Below are 19526 nucleotides of genomic sequence, written 5' to 3' on the forward strand. Positions count from 1 at the left end.
ACCACACCCACAACTTACTTTACTCCAGTCACACTGGACTTGCCATTTCTCAGACATGTCTGTGAGCTCTCTCCAACTGTGGGTCTTTGCTCTTACTGTTCCTTCAACCCAGATCACTCTTTCCACAGATGTCTGCATTGGTTGCCCATTTCATTGAGGAATACCCTTTCTAAATAGTCTTTCTAAAATAGTACCACCTTCCCTGTCATTTTAACTTGTTGCCCTGCATAATTTTTCTTCATAGTACTTATTATCATCTATTATGTTATAAATTGTTTTAATTGTTTATTGCTTGACCACTTATCTCCTCAGTAAAATATAAGCTTTATGAAAAATAAGGACTTTGTTTTCTTCACTGCTGTATTTCCAGTGCCTGGCTTGTTGTCAGGCATGCTATGAGCACACAGTAAATATTTGTTTAATGAATATCTAAATTTACTAAGGATAAAATTATCATTAAAGAAAAGCATAACACAAAGTTCTCAGCATAAGGGAGCAGCTCAGTTCTAAGGAAGAATCCTTAAGAAAGAAGATTAATGAATGGTCAGGGAGTTGCAGGTAAAATCAGGCAAGTCTGTGTCATGGGGGCCTGGGAGAGTGACTCACAGGTAGGGAGCCAGGAGCATCAGAGGCAGCAAAGAAGTGAAAATGAGAAAAAGGAAAATGTATTTGATGAGAAGATTTCAGGAGACTGGTAGAAACCACAACTTAGCTAAATGGTTAAGGAATAAGTAACAAAGACCACTCTTGTAAATAATGTCTTTTAAAGGGAAGGAAAGCAGCATTCAATACATGTGCATCTTGCTCTATGTGTATATTTATTATTTGTTTACCCTGGTATGCATTGATAAGCAACTATGAAGATGAGTAGAAATTGTCACATTGATACATGGAAGCTTGAGGTATTTAAGTTGTAAATTAAAGTTGATACAAAATAAATTGATTATTCTAGTAGTGATACCTTTAAACTTCAATGCCCAATGAAATATTCTGAAGTTTAACTTGTGTTCAATGAGTTTAATTCACTAGAAGGGTCTTTATTTTAGGTATTCAAATATACACTTTATTTTTAAAAAATAATTTCCTTGGACATTTTTGGTACATACTTTGAGGAAAGAATCTAGTAGTATTTTGGAAGGAGTTTCTGTTTTTGACTTCTTATCGTAAAAATTTTCAGACATACAGGTAAGTAGAGAAAATAGCTTACTGTACTCTAATGTCTATTGTATTGCAAAACAAACAAACAAAAAGAAGAACCAAAAAATAGCTTGCCTAATGGTATATTAGATGTTTACATGACTCTTACAACTCTGTTAGGAAATGCCTCATGTCATTTTCATTATCTTAAACATTGTCCCACAGTGACCACAGTGTATTTTTACCTGAAATTTCAAGTATGTGGAGGGTATGCAGAGAACAGTTGTTCTAGAAGACTCTTGAAGTATTTGTTTGATTAATTAGAAGCAGGATATGGTGGACCAACAAGATGGAGATATGTTGATGGGGAAAGTGTTGGCTCTAAATGTACTTTTGGTAAATGGTGGTATCTGTGGTTACCATATTCATTAAAGAAAAACATATTAGGAGAAGTTCACGTTAACATGTTGTGATTTCAAATACAGTTTAAATCCACAAGTAGTATCCATGTTAAAACCAAAGAAGTAAGATTTATGATAATTAAAATGTCAGAATTTGAAATATGTATCATAAAGTGAAAACATCTCCTAGAGTGGAAATAATGTTAGTGACCCAGTCTTACTCCCCTCTTGTATAGAATTTTGTATTTTATAAAATAACTTTTTTTTTTCTTCTATTTCCTTATATGGAGAAGGATATGTTGACTCTGGGTAATAGGTAAATGATTCAGACCCAAACACTAGAAACATGCAGCTGGACCAATGCAAGTTTGGGAGTCACTTTTCTATCATTAGTAATTGAAAATTTTTATTACCGCTAGCTTTACTGGTATTGCAGTTTGTGAGATCCAGCAGTGAAAACATCCGGATGCTCTGCTGCCCTCCTTGCTGCGTTCTTTCTCTTCTGTTCCTCATTTGAATCCACCTTTCCCTTACATGCCTACTTGGAGAAACAAAAAGTGGCAGCAACAGTATCCTACAAAGGGTAATCCTCATCGCTAACCATCCCTATGGTGTGTTCAGAGCCAGGAGCAAATACATTGGGGCCCACCTCCCTCTTCAAACATTGTTATCAGATGAAAGCCTGGATTTCTTTGCAGAAGAAAGGATGTCACAGAAGGGAGAACAGTCAGGCACAGGAAGGTATGGGGAAGGCACAGAGGAGGGAACAGATAGGGCTTTTCATCTGCAGATTTTTTTTAAAGGCAGTTTTCCTAGCAGTGTATTCTTTCCAGATGAGCATGGAATGTGGATTCAGACAGACCTCAGGTAAATCCTTATACAGTTGCTTACAAGCTATGTGTTTGTGAGCAAGTTATTTAGCTACTTTCAGTCTCAATTCTCTCATTTATAATGTGGAGGATAATAACATAACAGCTCTTAGGTTTGGCCTGCACATGAAATTAACATTTAGAAACCTCTAATCAGTGCAGTGCCCTGGTACATAGTGATTGCAGTACACATATCCTCTACTGATCTTGCTCTCTACCAGGGTATCTGCCACACCTAAGCTATTATCCCCTCAGTGGAATTAATAAATCTCTTTAAGGTTGATGTGTTGAGTCTTAATTGGGTGCTATGCTTTTTTGCTCCCTGGATAATAAAACCTTTAAATAAAAGAAAGAAATGTTTTTTCCCTCTTTTAAAGAATATCTGTAATAGTATTATATCTGGGGCCTTAAAAATAAACTCTCTTTATGGTCATTATAACTTAAAGAGCATTGTTTAATTTTGTGATTTAATTATAAATAGAATCTATTATTATGTGTTTGTTTTTCACATTGGATGTTAGTGGAACTATTTTTAAAAGAATATAGTTAGCACTTAAAGGGTTAAAGCATTTGAAATAAAACCTAATCTTTTAAATAAAATCTGAACAGGTGATGTCTAAAAATTTTTTTGGTATGTATTTTCTTGATTTTGCATTTTGCATTTCCTCTATTTATTTGGCTTTCAGGTTTACAGAGTAATTACAGCTTTGAATGAAACTGGTCATCTGTGGTTCAGAGTGGTCTAAAAGTAAATAGGATGTTTGAAATTCAGCTTAGAGCTTAACTTGGTCAGGTGAGTGTAGCTAGTGTATCTATTTAATTTAAATACTGGTGTAACAAAAACTTTATTGAAAAATATCACCTACCCGTAAAATAATTCAGAATAATGGTAGTAAAGATGATCCAGGATCTCAAGAAAAAATGGAGGCATGGCTTGAGAAGATACAGAAACGTAGACGAACTAAGGAACAAACAAACAGATGAACAATACAATATCTGAAATAAAAAAGTACACTAGAAGGAAACAGTAGCAGAATAAGTGAGGCAGAGGAATGGATAAGTGAGCTGGAAGACAGAATGGTGGAAATCACTGCTGCAGACAAGAATAAAGAAAAAAGAGTGAAAAGAAATGAAGACAGCCTGAGATCGCTGGGACAATGTCAGATGCACGAACATTTGCATTATAGGGGTCCCAGAAGAAGAAGAGAGAGAGAAAGGACCTGAGAAAATACTGGAAGAGATAATAGTGGAAAACTTCCCAAACATGGGAAAGGAAACAGTCACCCAAGTCCAGGAAGTGTAGAGAGTCCCAGGCAGGACAAACCCAAGGAGCAACATGCCAAGATGCATAGTAATCAAACTGACAAAAATTAAATACAAAGAAAAAATATTAAAAGCAACAAGGGAAGAGCAACAAATAACATACAAGGGAACTCCCATAAGGTTATCAGCTGATTTCTCAGCAGAAACTCTGCAGGCCAGAAGGGAGTGGCATGATATGTTTAAAGTGATGAAAGGGAAGAACCTGCAAACAAGGATACTCTACCCAGCAAGGCTGTCATTCAGATTCGACAGAGAAATCAAAAGCTTTACAGACAACCAAAAGCTAAGATAATTCAGCACCACCAGACCAGCTTTGCAACAAATGCTAAATAAACTTTTCTAGGCAGAAAAGAAAAGGCCAAAACTAGAGACGAAAAAATTCCATATGGAAAAGCTCTTTGGTAAACGCAAACACACAGTAAAGGTAGGAAATTATCCACACACAAATATGATATCAAAACCAGGAATTGTGAGAAGAGAGCACAAATGCAGACGATTAGAAATGCATTTGAAGTTGAAAGACCAGCAACTTAAAACAGTCTTGTTTATATATAGAATGCTCTATCAAAACCTCATGATAATCACAAATCAAAAATCTACAGTAGATACACACACAAAAAAGAAAAAGGAATCCAAACACAACACTAAAATTAGTCATCAGCTCACAAGGGAAGAGAACAAAAGAGTAAGGGAAGAAAAAAGACGTACAAAAACAAACCCCAAACAGTTAACGAAATGGCATTAAGAACGTACATGTTGATAATTACCTTAAACGTAAATGGATTAAATGCTCCAACCAAAAGACATAGACTGGCCGAATGGATACAAAAGCAAGACCCATATATATGCTATCTACAAGAGACCCACTTCAGATCTAGGGACACATACAAACTGAAAGTGACAGGATGGAAAAAGATATTCCATGCAAATGGAAATCAAAAAAAGGCTGGAGTAGCAATACTCATATCAGACAAAGTAGACTTTAAAGGTGAGACAAGAAGGACACTACCTAGTGATCAAGGGATCAATCCAAGAAGAAGATATAACAATTGATAATATATATGCACCCAACACAGGAGCACCTCAATATATAAGGCAAATACAGCCATAAAAGGAGAAATTGACAGTAACACAATAATAGTGGTGGGCTTTAATACCCCGCTTTCATCAGTGGACAGATCATCCAGACAGAAAATCAATAAGGAAACACAGGCCTTAAATGACACATTAGACCAGATGGACTTAACTGATATTTATAGAGCATTCTATCCAAAAACAGCAGATTACACATTCTTCTCAAGAGCACATGGAACATTCTCCAGGATTATTCACATGCTGGGTCACAAAGCGAGACTTGGAAAATTCAAGAAAATTGAAATTATATCAAGCATCTCTTCTGACAACAGTGGTATGATATTAGAGATCAACTACAAGAAGAAAAGTGTAAAATAAGTAAACACATGGAGGCTAAACAATATCCTACGAAACAACCAATAGATCACTGAAGAAATCAAATAGAAAATCAAAAAATACCTAGAGACAAATGAAAACAAAAGCATGACGATCAGAAACCTATGGGACACAGTAAAAGCAGTTCTAAGAGGGAAGTTTATAGCAATACACTCTTACCTCAGGAAACAAGAAAAATCTCTCATAAGCAACCTAGCCTTATACCTAAAGCAACTAGAGAAAGAAAAACAAACAAAACCCAAAGCTAGTAGAAGGAAAGAAATCATAAAGATCAGAGCAGAAATAAATGAAATAGAGACAAAGACAATAGTAGGTCAGTGAAACTAAAAGCTGGTTCTTTGAAAAGGTGAACAAAATTAATAGACCTTTAGCCAGACTCATCAAGAAAAAAGGGGAGAGGGCTCAAATCAATAAAGTTAGAAATGAAAAAGGAGAAGTTACAATGGACACCAAAGAAATACAAAGGATCTTAAGAGACTACTAGAAGCAACTATATGCCAAAGAAATGGATAACCTAGAAGAAATGGACACATTATTAGAAAGGTACAATCTCCTAAAACTGAACCAGGAAGAAACAGAAAGTATGACCAGACCAATTGCAAGTACTGAAATTGAAACTGTTTTAAAAACTCCCAACAAGCAAAAGTCCAGGACTAAATGCCTTCACAGGCAAATTCTATCAAACATTTAGAGAAGAGGTAACATGTATCCTTCTGAAACTATTCCAAAAAATTGCAGAGGACGGAACACTCCCTAACTCATTCTAACTCATCATCCTGATATCAAAACCAGACAAAGAGACCACACACACACACAAAAAATTACAGCCCAATATCACTGATGAACATAGATGCAAAAATCCTCAACAAAAGTACTAGCAATCCAAATCTGACAATACATTAAAAGGATTATACACCATGATCAAGTGGGATTTATCCAAGGGATGCAAGGATTTTTCAGTGTCCTCAAATCAGTTAATATGATACACCACAGCAACAAATTGAACCATATATGATCATCTCAATAGATGCAGAAAAAGCTTTTGACAAGATTCAACACCCATTTATGATAAAAACTCTATAGAAAGTGGGCCTAGAGGGAATATACCTCAACATAATAAAGGCCTTATATGACAAACCTACAGCTAACATCATACTCAATGGTGAAAAACTGAAAGCATTTCCTCACAGATCAGGAACAAGACAAGGATGTCCACTTTCACCACTGCAGTTCAACATAGTTTTGGAAGTCCTAGGCAGGGCAATCAGAGAAGAAAAAGAAATAAAAGGAATCCAGATTGGAAAAGAAGAAGTAAAACTGTCACTCTTCACAGATGACATGATACTATACATAGAGAATCCTAAAGATGCCACCAGAAAAGTACTAGAGCTCTTCAATGAATTTGGTAAAGTTGCAGGATACAAAATTTGTACACAGAAATCTATTGCATTTCTATACATTAACATCGAAAGATCAGGAAGAGAAATTAATGAAACAATCCCATTTACCAATGCATCAAAATGAATAAAATACCTAGGAATAAACTTACCTAAGGAGGCGAAAGACCTGTACTCTGAAAACTGTAAGATGCTGATGAAAGAAATCAAAGATGACACAAATAGATGGAGAGATATACCATGTTCTTGGATTGGAAGAACAAATATTGTCAAAATGACTATAGTACCCAAGGCAATCAACAGATTCAATACAATCCCTATCAAATTACCATTTTTTACCAAACTAGAACAAAAAAATCATAACACATTATAGACTGGAGACATATCAGTACGTGTTTTGTTACCCGAACATTATTGACTGGAGATGTATCAATACGTTTTTAGAGAGTAATGCAATTAATATCACTGGGGGAAGTTGTTAGAAGCCTAAAGTTGATCAAGGGTTCATTTTACAACTTAACGATTGTCATTAGTATTTACATTTTGCTCTGTTAGATTTTTGTTCTAACCTTGTGTATATTATCAACACAAGTTTATTACCATAAAATTTTCAAAAATGAAGCATCGTGAAATTTTGAGTGAAGAAGAATTTGTGGGTGAATTTCATGCACCGAAATTTCTCTGATTGTCCAAGTGTCATATATACTACTGTCTCAGAAGATGATCGTTCTTCAGAATATAGTTCTGATTCAGACAGTGTGAATATTAGACCAACAAAAAGATAAAAACCCTTAGCAATTGATTCTGATTCGGAAAGTGGAAATGAAACCCACTGTGCTGGAGAATGCTCCTTTGCTTCTACAGAAGTGGATTGAAGATAACATTTCATGAAATTAGAAGACTTTACAGATGTGTCAGGTGTAAGTATTGAATGTAATAACCTGCAAAGTGTTAGTGAAATAACAGAATTAATTTTTGGTAAGGACTTTTTCAAGTTGGTTGCTTCTCAAAGAAAGTTGTATCATGAACAGAATGAAAAATCATATAAGAAGTATGAGAAGGCTTTGAAATGGAGTGATGTAACCAATAGTGAAATGAAGAAGTTTCTTGGATTAATAATTTTGATGGGACAAATAAAGTCACACTGGAAAGAATATTGGTTGATTGATCCCTTACTTGAAACACCTATCTTTCCAAAGATTATGATGAGAAGAAGTTTGGAACAAATAATGATATTTCTTCACTTTAATGGTAGCTTGGAAACTCTGCTTCCTGCAGACAGAATTTCAAAAGTTAAACCTCTTCTGGATTATTTTCTATCTGTATACCCAAACAAGAGCCATCACTTGTGGAGAGGATGATTTAGATTCAAAACCTATAATCCTGGAAAATGTACAAAATATGGAATTTTGGTCAGGATGGATAGCAAATGTGAAACTGATATATATGCAAACTTGAGATTTACACAGGTGAAGGAAAGAAATTGCAAGAAACAATATTATCAGTCCTACAACCTTATCTTTGTTCGTGGCACCATATTTACCAAGACAGTTATTACAACAGTGTGTCCACATCTGAAATGTTGTTGAAAAATAAAACCAGAATTTGTGGGACTATAAGAGAGAATCCTGGTCTACCAAACCAATTAAAGGAGAAATCTAAAAATCTACAGAGGGGAGAAATGACATTCACATGGAAGGGAGACGTTATTCTTATATGGAAAGACAAGAGGTTAGTCCGCCTGGTGACAACAATTCATGACACCTCCATAGCATCTACAGGAAAGGAAGACAGGAGGACTGCTCATCAGATAACTAAGCCCACTTGTATATTAGAGTATAATAAATATATGAAAGGAGTTGATCGATTGATCAATATTTGGCAAACTTCAGTATCCTCCAGGAAACTTGAAAATGGTATAAGAAAGTGGGCTTCTATTTGAGTAATTGTGGTTTATTCAATGCATTTAAAATTAATTGTAGCCTTAATGCACAGAGTAAAATGACTTACAAGCAATTTTTGTTAGCAGTAGCTAGAGAATGTGTAACTGACCATTCTGGTGAATGTAGTGGTAGTACTGCACCTGGTCCTTCTTGTGGCATTTTTAAAAGAGCCACCCACAAAGATCCACCTTGTTGACTATCAGGTAAAAGAAAATAACATGTTCTAGAGGAAATAATACCCACAGGACTAAAAAATGCCACCGGAAAGTGTAGATTCTGCTCTTTTGTAATAGATGTTCTGTTCCTCTGCACAGAGGTGATTGCTATACTGTGTATCACACTTGAACGAAGTACTAGAATACTTTAGTAAGATATGTACAGAGTTTCAAATAAATACATTAAGTGCAAAAAAGTTGTTGATATTTACTCAAATGTGGGTGTTTAAGTATTCACTTACATAACAAATCACCGGCCACAGGCATTAGTTTCTGCCAAAATCCCCCAGTCAATAATGTGTTAAAATTTGTATGGAGACAAAAAGACCCTGGATAGCCAAAGCAATCATTTTTTTAAATATTTTTTGGCCATGCCAGGTCTTAGTCACGGCATGCGGGATCTTTGTTGCCATGTGTGAGATCTTTGTTATGGCATGCAGGATCTTTTTTACTTGCGGCATGCCGGATCTTCATTGCGGCATGCGGGATCTTTAGTTGCGGCATGCAGGATCTAGTTTCCTGACTAGGGATTCAACCGGGGCCCCCTGCATTGGGAGCATGGAGTCTTAACCACTGGGACTACCAGGGAAGGCCTGCCAAAGCAATCTTGAGAAAGAAAAAGGAAGCTGGAGGAATCAGGCTTCCTGAGTTCAGACTATACTACAAAGCTACAGTCATCAAAATAGTATGTTACTGCACAAAAACAGAAAGATAGATCAATGGAACAGGTTAGAAAACTCACAAATAAATGCATGCGCCTGTGGTCAGTTAATCTATGACAAAGGAGGCAAGAGTATACAATGGAGAAAAGATAGTCTCTTTAATAAATGGTACCGGGAAAACTGGACAGCTACATGTACAAAAATGAAATTAGAACATTTCTTTAACACCATACACAAAAATAAACTCAAAATGGATTAAAGACCTAAATGTAAGACCTGATACTATAAAACTCTTAGAAGAAAACATAAGCAGAACACTCTTTGGCATAAATCACAGCAAAATCTTTTTCGATCCTTTGCCCAGAGTGATGGGAAGAAAAACAAACAAATGGAACGTAATTATACTCAAAAGCTTTTGCACAGAATGGGAGAAAATATTTTCAAATGATGTGACTGACAAAGGATTAATCTCCAAAGTTTACAAACAGCAAATGCAGCTCAATATCAAAAAAACAAACAACCCAATCAAAAAACTAGCCAAAGACCTAAATAGACATTTCTCCAAAGAAGACATACAGATGGCCAGGAGGCACATGAAAAGATTCTCAACATCACTAAGTATTAGAGAAATGCAAATCAAAACTACAATGAGATACCACCTCACACCAGTCAGAATGTTCATCATTAAAAAGTCTACAAACAATAGATGCTGGAGAGGGTGTGGAGAAAAGGGAGCCCTCCTACCCTGATGGTGGGAACATAGATTGGTACAAGCACTATGGAGAACAGTATGGAGGTTTCTTTCAAAACTAAGAATAGAGCTACTATATGATCACTGATATGTGGAATCTAGAAAAAATGATACAAATGAACTTATTTACAAAACAGAAACACTCACAGACTTAGAGAATGAATTTATGGTTACCAGAGGGAATGGATGGGGTGGGGGTAGGGATAGATTGGGAGTTCAGGATTGACATGTACACAGTACTAAATTTAAAATAGATAACCAACAAAGACCTACTGTATAATACAGGGAACTCAGCTCAATATTCTGTAATAATCTAAGTGGGAAAAGAATTTGAAAAAGAATATATACTTATGTGTATAACTGAATCACTTTGCTGTACACCTGTAACTAACGCATCATTGTTAATCAACTGTACTCCAATATAAAATAAAAATTTTTTGAAAAAAGAAAAATATCATGGGATATGATATAATAAAACCTACCTACCTGACATTTTATCTAGGAATGCTTGCTTTATTTCTGCATATTAAATTGTTCCAGAAGTCATAGATAATCGTTTGGTTAATAGCTTTTTAGAATCTCTATCCAAAATTTCTACTTAAAAAAAAAAATTGTCCTACCTTGAGTTAGGAATCTTTACATAATAAAAAGGAAAATATTCTTCTAAAGAAGTATTAGCCAGCCTATTTATTAACCCTGTCCCTTTTAAGAATTCTCTTCAAAATAAGTGTTTTCAGACATGCACCATGTTCTGAAAACTTTCATGGCATATTTTTCTTCATTTTAGAGAGAACTGTATGATATGTTCATGTTTCCATGTTATGACTAACATGAAAGAACCCAAAGTGCTTCTGTTTACTGGCTCAGCTATTTTAATATGGTAATTTAAAGTTTCAACTGTTTTGAGTTTGGATTCAGCTCTTTAATTATATCTGTTTATGCACAGCAGTAACCCCTGAGGCATTGTGGTAGATATTCTCTTCTGATGTTGACTCGACTGTCACTTGAATATTGTGGACTCCCTTTTGCTAGCCACTTCTCTCTTCTATAGTTTCAATCTAATGGGTATTATTTAGAAGTTGGATTGATTTACAGAGTATTTCATACTGAAGCCTGTAAACATATAGGTTTATTTCTATTCTTCATGTCCATAATTACATGTAACATTTTTGTTTAGCTAGAGGTTTCAGGAGGACCTGATTAAAACCTTTATACCATTAGTAGAATATTACTTTATAATTACACAGAATGATTAAAAATAGAGCTTAGTATATGCTGTAAGCCTGTACAGTTTCTTACTCATTTTTCTTACTTACTATGCCCAGAATCTGGTGCTTGGCCCATAATTGGCATTTCATATATGTTGTTGATTCATGAATACTTAGCATATTTAGTCAAAACAAGCATGGTGTGAATAACCACTTATGTCATTTTATTATTATTTTAATATTTTTCCAAAACAATTATATTCATAAATACAAATATTTTATTCTTTTCTAAATGTTACTTTTTAGTAGTTTGCTTGGGAATGGTAATCACTTTTATTTTCCTTTTCATGAATTGCAGTAATTAATAACCACTTAGAATCTCATACATAGTATTTTTAAATAGCTTTTACATTTATAGCATTAAGAAGTTCTTTATAGCATTTAAACTTCATTTAGGTGTAGTGTTGAAAATATGCTTCTTTTAAAGTTTACTTTAATTCCTCATAGTGCTTTTAAAGATGAGAAAATCTTGGGGCTTAATGTACTTTGCCTTGGGTAATAATAGCTGATAGTGTGTGATAGAGGCTAGATTTGAATCTGGTATTCTAAAGTCTATTATCTTAATTATTTTGACATCACCACAATGGAAAACTTAAGTAAAGCTTAAATAGGTGAACCTTAGAGTGGGCATTCTTTCTTTCCTTTTCTGTTCTTCCTGTGTCCCTTTACTCCATGGTTCACTCTTGAGTATTTCTGTCAGGACTGTCCCTCTTTTTAAGTGTCTGTTCTCCATTCTTTACATTAAAAGCCAATTGGCAGGAATTACATGGTGCTCCAGTGGTTAGGACTCTGTGCTTCCACTGCAAGGGCTACGGGTTCGATGATCCCTGATTGGGGAACTAAGTTCCCACAAGGCACGTGGCAAGGCCAAAAATAAAACAAAAACAAAAAACACCAATGGGTCAATTACTCAATCATCAGGTATTTACTGTGTACCCTTATGTGCTGTCACTGCTGTAGGTGCTCTGAGGAAGAGTCGTACACATAATTCCTAACTTTTAAGTAATTCATCTAGCTAGGACATCAAATTAACATTGATTAAACATCTGCAAGACAGTATAGTGAACCATTGGCTGGAAGCTTGATAGGAATTTTATAAAGAAGGAAACAGGAAGGAACAATGGGCTTCAAAGAGAATCAGATTGAGTCTGTACCTTACAGGCAGAGTAAGTTGGGGGAAATTATGTGGTTCTTTATTGGTGTAAATTAGTATAATACTTTTGGTATTTTAAAACTTTTGTATTTCAAACAAAAAATATAAATTGGCATACTATATTTGATTTTTTTAGCATTCATGTTTCAGAAAGTGTGTAACGTTAAGTATTTAACTGTGAAACGATGGATTTTATGATCTGTCGATTCTATTACCTTTTCATTATTTTACATACCACCAAGTTCTCACTTCCCTCCTTACCCATTTTTAGTTCCTTAGCTGATTATCTAAACCACTCCCTTGTCTTGCATCCTGAATTCTGTTTCACTTTCTTGCATTTTCAAACTTACTTAGTTAAAATATAGCTTTGCTTAAATGCAATCCTTTGTATTCCCCATCTGCACCCATGTAACTGAAGTTATCTGGGGAAAAATATACAACCATTATCCCTGGTGGTACTTTAAATTCTTAATCATTAAATTCCGTTGGACCCTTAATGTTGTTTAGCAGTCATGGATATTTCCCTAGTCTGTTTGCTCCTAGAAGGCTATTATATATCTTCTCTTTTCTCAGAGCCCAAGTGCATCCTCTTCCAAACTTATTCTTAAGGATGGCTTTACATGCTAATTCCTTGGAAAAGTAGAAGCAATGAGCAAATAATTTCTACCAGCTCTGGGCTCCTTTACCCTATCTTCTCTCCTGTTGCATCACTAAATTCTCTATACTCCTGATTATAGCCAGCCGTCTACTTGTTTAGTGAATCCTATCCCTTTTTGACTATATAAGAAAGTTGCTCCAGAAATTTTCTCCTCTTTCCTGTATCATCAAAATTACCTTGTTGTTGGATTATTACTGTCAGAATTCACTCACTTGGAAAATGCTTATTGAGTGCTATATGTTAGTTCTCAGTGCTAACAATATATTAGTAGAGCTTATATTCTAGTTGAAGAAACAGTAAATAAAAAAGATATTAAGTTAGTCATCTCATATGCACAAAGATGAAAACATGCTATGGGAAATAAACAGTAAAGCAGGTAAGAGGAGTTGGGGTGTCCTGGGTAAAGGATGCAGATTTCATTACTGAGTGGCATGGTTGAGGTAGGCTTCAATGTGAAGATTAGAATTGATTTAAGACTTGAAGGAGGTGAGGAGTTAACTGTGGGGTTGTGTGAGGGGAAGAATACCTGGCAGAAGGCACAACTAGACAAAAGCCCCTAAAGAGAGAGAGTGCAGTGCATTTCCTCAACAACACTGTCTGTTGCAGTGTCAGCAGACAGCCCTATCCTATTTTCTCTTGTTGTCCAATACCAGATATCCTTTGGAGTGTAGCTCAGGTGTACACCTAATAATAGCAGCTAACATTTATTGAAAACTTACTCTGTGTCACACACCATGCTAAGTACTACAATTATGTATTATTAATCCCTACATCAATTTTCTGATGTAGGTACTCTTACTGCTTCCCATTTAATACTTGAAGACCAGAGAAATTAATTGACTTGTCTAAGCTTGCATCGTTAATGGTAGGAAAAAAAGTTGAATCCAGGCACAGTAGTGTTGAAATCCATACTTTTAGCCACTATGCTATGTTCCTTTTCTTTGAAGTCTTCCTAGATATAGATAATTGCTGACAGAATTTATCACTTCTGACTGACTGGCTCTAGGTACTATAGATTACTAAGAGTTTTAGGGGGTGCGTACTGTCAAAGGCTTATAATCTAGGTAGGGATAAGGATACCTTCTTAAAAATGATAAATAGTAATATAAGATACTCTATGCTAAGTGAAAAATGAGGGGTACAATAATAAATAATGAGAATGTAGAGTGGAGAATGTAGTGAGAATGTTATGAGAATATAGCTTGGGGAATTGTCAGTCTAGGACCAGGTTGTTATAAAAAGCTTCATGGAAGGAGTAGAATTTGATCTGGACTTGAAGGACAGGTATTCTTTTGGCTGTTGGGGATTACATATGGTTAGGGGTAAAATAAATGGAAAACATTCCAAATAGTAGTATTAGCTGGATCAAAGGTATAGATAGAGGAAAGAGCAAGATGTATTTAAGGAAAGTTTAATAGTCCAATTTGACTGGTTAATAGAGCATGTGACCAGAATGGGTGATGGATTGGAAAGGAATACTGAAATTAGGTTATGAACAAACAGCCTTGAGTGGAGATCCATAGAAATCGGTAAGGTTGCAGTGGTTTGTTTAGAATAGAACTCTGTACTTCTCAACTGTTTACTTCTTGGTTTAAGTATAAGTATATTCAAAGAGACATTTTATTTTATTTCTAGAATGCCAGTTAATGAAAACAGAACGACCAAAGCCAAACACATTTATTATCAGATGTCTCCAGTGGACCACTGTTATAGAGAGAACATTTCATGTAGACACTCCAGAGGAAAGGTAAGAAACTCATTTTTTCCATTTTGTGAAAAAGTGACAATCAGTCAAAAGGTGTATATGTATCTGACTTGACCATTTGTAAATATCTGTAAATATACTTGTAAAATGCTATAGTCCCCTAATTATTCTGTTTCTGGTATAACAGATAAATGACAGGCTTACAAAAATACTAAATCAAAACCTCTAGAAGTGCTATAAGATGTACTTTTTAACAGAAAATAGAGCATTTAAAAGTTAAAATGTAAATTAAAGAGGACATTTTAATCACCAAGCTACCTTTTAAAAATTATGTGATTGTGTTCATATTTGGAATTCTAAGGCTGGTGATGGCAAAAGGTTTCAAGTAGTGTGCCATTATGCAAGTGACTTCCTGGAGTCACTTGTCTCAGTTATGCTGAGAAGGATTCTGAGATTGGGTCTAAGCTCAGTGAGGAAAAAAAAAAATCGGGCTTGATTGGCATTGACTATCATCACTGCTAAAGAGGCGGGGTGGCAAAATGTTAGTAACTAGCACACCAACTTCATCAGGCCCACATTTCATCCTCCTGATCTACTGTCCTCCAATTCTGTCTTAATACCTTTTATCTGGTGGCTCTGATACTGAGTTAGGTCCAACAACCACAAAATCACTTTTCTACACGTTATCATATATGATCCAAATCAGAAACTTTGTGAAGTTATATGTTATTAGCCTTATTTTCCAAATGAATAAATTAGGTCCTAAGAGACTTGTCTAAGATTTAAAACAAAAACAACCTCTTCCCCAAATGTAGTAAATAGTAAAGTATTATTTTAATAATACTCTTTTCATCAATAAATAGTAAACAGTAATGTATGATTAATTACTTCAGGAAATATAGAAAAGAAGAAAAATAGAAAAAAATGAAAATTTACTCAGAATTCTAATTCTACAACCAGAGTTAGGGACTGATAATATTTTCTTTTATATTCTTCCAGTCTTACTCTGTGCAGATGTATTTAGGTCTTTGGTATACATAAAATTTGGTATGTCCTCCCTCCCCACACACCCTTGTCTTCCCTGGCCATTTCTATGTGCTGGGTCCTCAGTTTGCTTATGTCTCCACCCATAACCATTGTTGGGCTAGTTACCATGTATCTTTCAGATCAGAGCTTAAAATGTCACATTTCCTACAAAACATTCTCTGACTCTTATAGAAGAGGTAGGACTCCCTTGCTATATACTTAGTTATCTCCTTGTATCCTTTGTATCAAGTATATCTCCACTGTAATCTTTGTTTGCCTTTCTCATTTGACTGTAAGATTCTTGACTAGCAAGTATCATATCTTCCTTGCTCATTATTTTATATTTAGCACGCAGTCCAAGGTCTGACATAGTATTTGTTAACTGGCTGAATGAACAGAACTTTTCCCATGTCAGTATATAGTCTTTGAAAATATTATTCTTAGTGGGTTTATAACATCCCATTGAAACATTACTTTTTTCATTTATGTTGGCAAAGCTAGACTTAAGCCATATCTTAATAATTATTACTAGTTTTTCAAAATAGTCTCAGCTTTTTTAGTACATTCTTTAAAAGTTTTGATTAAAAAACATAACATGAAATCTACATAACAAATTTTTAAGTTATGGTATAGTATTATGAACTATATGCACATTACTGTAGAGCAGATCTCTATATCTTTTTCATCTTGCATGGCTGAACCTCCATACCACTGAATGGCAACTCCCCATTTCCCTTTCCCACCCCTGTCAACCACCATTCTACTTTCTGCTTCTATGAGTTTGACTACCTCACCTTATAGATAGCTCATATAAGTGGAAGCATACAATATTTGTCTTTCTGTGATTGTTTCATTTCACTTAGCATAACGTCCATGTTGTAGCATATGACAGGATTTCCTTCTTTTTTTTAAGATTATAGTGTTCCATTATATGTTCATACCATATTTTCTTTATCCATTCAACCATCAATGAACATTTAGGTTGTTTGCATCACTTAGCTATTTTGAATAATACTGCAGTGAACGGGGGAGTACAAATATCTCTTCGAGATCCTGATTTCAATTCTTTGGGATAAATACCTGGAAGTGGATTGCTGGATCTTAGGATAGTTTTATTTTTAAATTTTTTAATTAAAAAAAATTTTTAATTGAAGTATAATTGATTTACAGTGTTGTGTTAGTTTCAGGTATACAGCAAAGTGATTCAGTTATACATATAAATCTATTTTTTTTTCAGATTCATTTCCCTTATAGGTTATTATAAAATATTGAGTGTAGTTCCCTGTGCTATACAGTATGTCCTTGTTGGTTATGTATTTTACATATAGTAGTTTGTACCTGTTAATCCCAAACTCCTGTGTTAATTAATCTTTTGAGGAGCTTCCATAGTATTTTCCATAGTGGCTGCGCCATTTTATATTCCCATCAGCAGTGCACAAGGGTTCCAATTTCTCCACATTCTCACAGTCTTATAGAGGCCATTCTAACAGGTGTGACATGATGTCTCATGTGGTTTTGACTTGCATTCCCATGTTGATTAATGATGTTGAGCATCTTTTCATATAACTGTGATCATTTGTATATCTTCTTTGAAGAAATAACTATTCAAGTCTTTTGGCCATTTTAAAAAGCAGGTTATTTGTTTATAGTAATCTCTTATAATCCTTTTTATTTCTGTAGTATCAGTTTTAATGTCTCTTCTTCCACTTCTGATTTTATTTGAGTCTTCTCTCCTTTTTTTCTTAGTTTAGCTAAAGCTTTGTCAATTTTGTTGATCTTTTCAGCAACCCAACTGTTACTTTCATTGAATATTTCTATTCTCTCTTTTGTGTGTTTCTGGTCTAATGTTTACTATTTTCTTCCTTCTGCTAACTGTAGGCTTAGTGTGTATGTATAAAGTTAGGTTGCTTATTTGAGGTCTTTGCTCTTTTTTAATGTAGACATTTATAGCCAAAAAACTTCCATCTTAGTACCACTTTTGCTGCAACCCGTAAGTTTTGGTATATGGTATTTTTGTTTTCATTTGTCTCAAGATTTTTTTATTTCTCTTGATTTCTTCTTGAATTCATTGGTTGTTCAGTAGTGTGTAATATGCACATATTTGCAGATTTTCCACTTTTCTTTCTGGTATTGATTTCTAGTTCTATCTCACTGTGGTCAAAAAAGATACTTGGTATGATTTCAGTCTTCTTAACTTTGTTAAGACTTTTTTATGACCAAACATGTTATCTATCTTGGAGAGTGTGCACTTAAGAAGAATGTTTATTTTGCTGCTGTTGGGTGGAATGTTCTGTATATGTCTGTTAGAGCACTTTGATCTATATAGCATTGTTCAAGTTCTGTTTCCACATTGATCTTATGTCTGGATATTCTATCTGTTATTAAAAGAGGCGTTTTGAAATCTCCTATTATTGTAATGCTGTCACTTCTCCAGTTTTGTTAGTGTTTGTTTCATATATTGCTGTCTTGTTGAGTTCACACATATTTATAATTGTTATATCTCCCTGGTGAATTGACCATCTTATCGTTATATAATGTCACTCTTTGTCTCTTGTGACAGTTTTTGATATAAAGTCTATTTTGTCTGGTGAAAGTATGGTTACCCTGCTCTATTTTGTTTATCATTATTTAATATCTTCTTCCGTTCTTGTACTTTAACCTATGTATATCCTAATATCTAAATTGAGTATCTTTAGCATATCATGGGATCTTTGTTTATTCACTCAGCCACTCTGTATCTTTTTATTGAGTTAAATCCATTTACCTTTTTAAGGTAATTACTGATGGGGATTTGCCATTTTTTAAATTGTTTTCTGTTTGACTTGTTTCGTTTTTTTTTTTTTTTTTTTTGGTGCCTCTTTTCCTCTCCTGTCATCTTCCTTTGTGTTTCATTGATGTTTTTGTATTAACATGCTTTGATTTCTTTCTCATTTTCTCTTGTGTATTTCTTATAGGTATTTTCTTTGTAGTTACCCTAGAGCTGATATAAAATATCTTAAAGTTATAACAATCTATTTTAAAATGTTAATAACTTAACTTCAGTTGCATACAGACCTCTACTCTTTTACTTAAATCCTCATACTTTATGTTCTTGGTGTCATAATCACATCTTTTTATATTGAGTATCCATTAACATGTTTCTATATTTATAGTTTTTTAAATACTATTTTGTTTTTCTTTTTTTGCGGTATATGGGCCTCTCACTGCTATGACCTCTCCTGTTGCGGAGCACAGGCTCCGGACGCGCAGGCTCAGCGGCCATGGCTCATGGGCCCAGCCGCTCCGCGGTATGTCACGAACCCGTGTCCCCTGCATCGGCAGGCGGACTCTCAACCACTGCACCACCAGGGAAGCCCAGTTTTTTAAATACTTTTGTCTTTTAACTTCTGTACGAGAATTAAGTGACTTACATACCATTGTTACAGTATTCCGATGTTATGTATTTTAAATATCTTTTTGTGTTTCTGTCTAGTGTCCTTTTGTTTCAATTTGAAGGACTCCCTTCAGCATTTCTTGTAAGGCAGGTCTAGTAGTGATGAACACCCTCA

At 34.7% G+C, this 19526-nt stretch overlaps 1 protein-coding gene across 4 annotated transcripts in view; it reads left to right on the plus strand.

Moving 5' to 3' along the window:
• The window catches only part of AKT3 (AKT serine/threonine kinase 3), a 395398-nt gene that overhangs the window by 160578 nt on the left and 215294 nt on the right, over positions 1–19526 (plus strand). For all 4 annotated transcript variants that reach the window (XM_060307050.1, XM_060307115.2, XM_060307149.2 and 1 more), the window contains one exon: positions 14883–14994. In XM_060307050.1, the coding sequence (XP_060163033.1) occupies positions 14883–14994 (112 nt within the window). The remainder of the gene's footprint in view (positions 1–14882; positions 14995–19526) is intronic.

This window comes from Globicephala melas, chromosome 1 (assembly GCF_963455315.2).
Source record: "Globicephala melas chromosome 1, mGloMel1.2, whole genome shotgun sequence".
NCBI classification, from domain to species: domain Eukaryota; kingdom Metazoa; phylum Chordata; class Mammalia; order Artiodactyla; family Delphinidae; genus Globicephala; species Globicephala melas.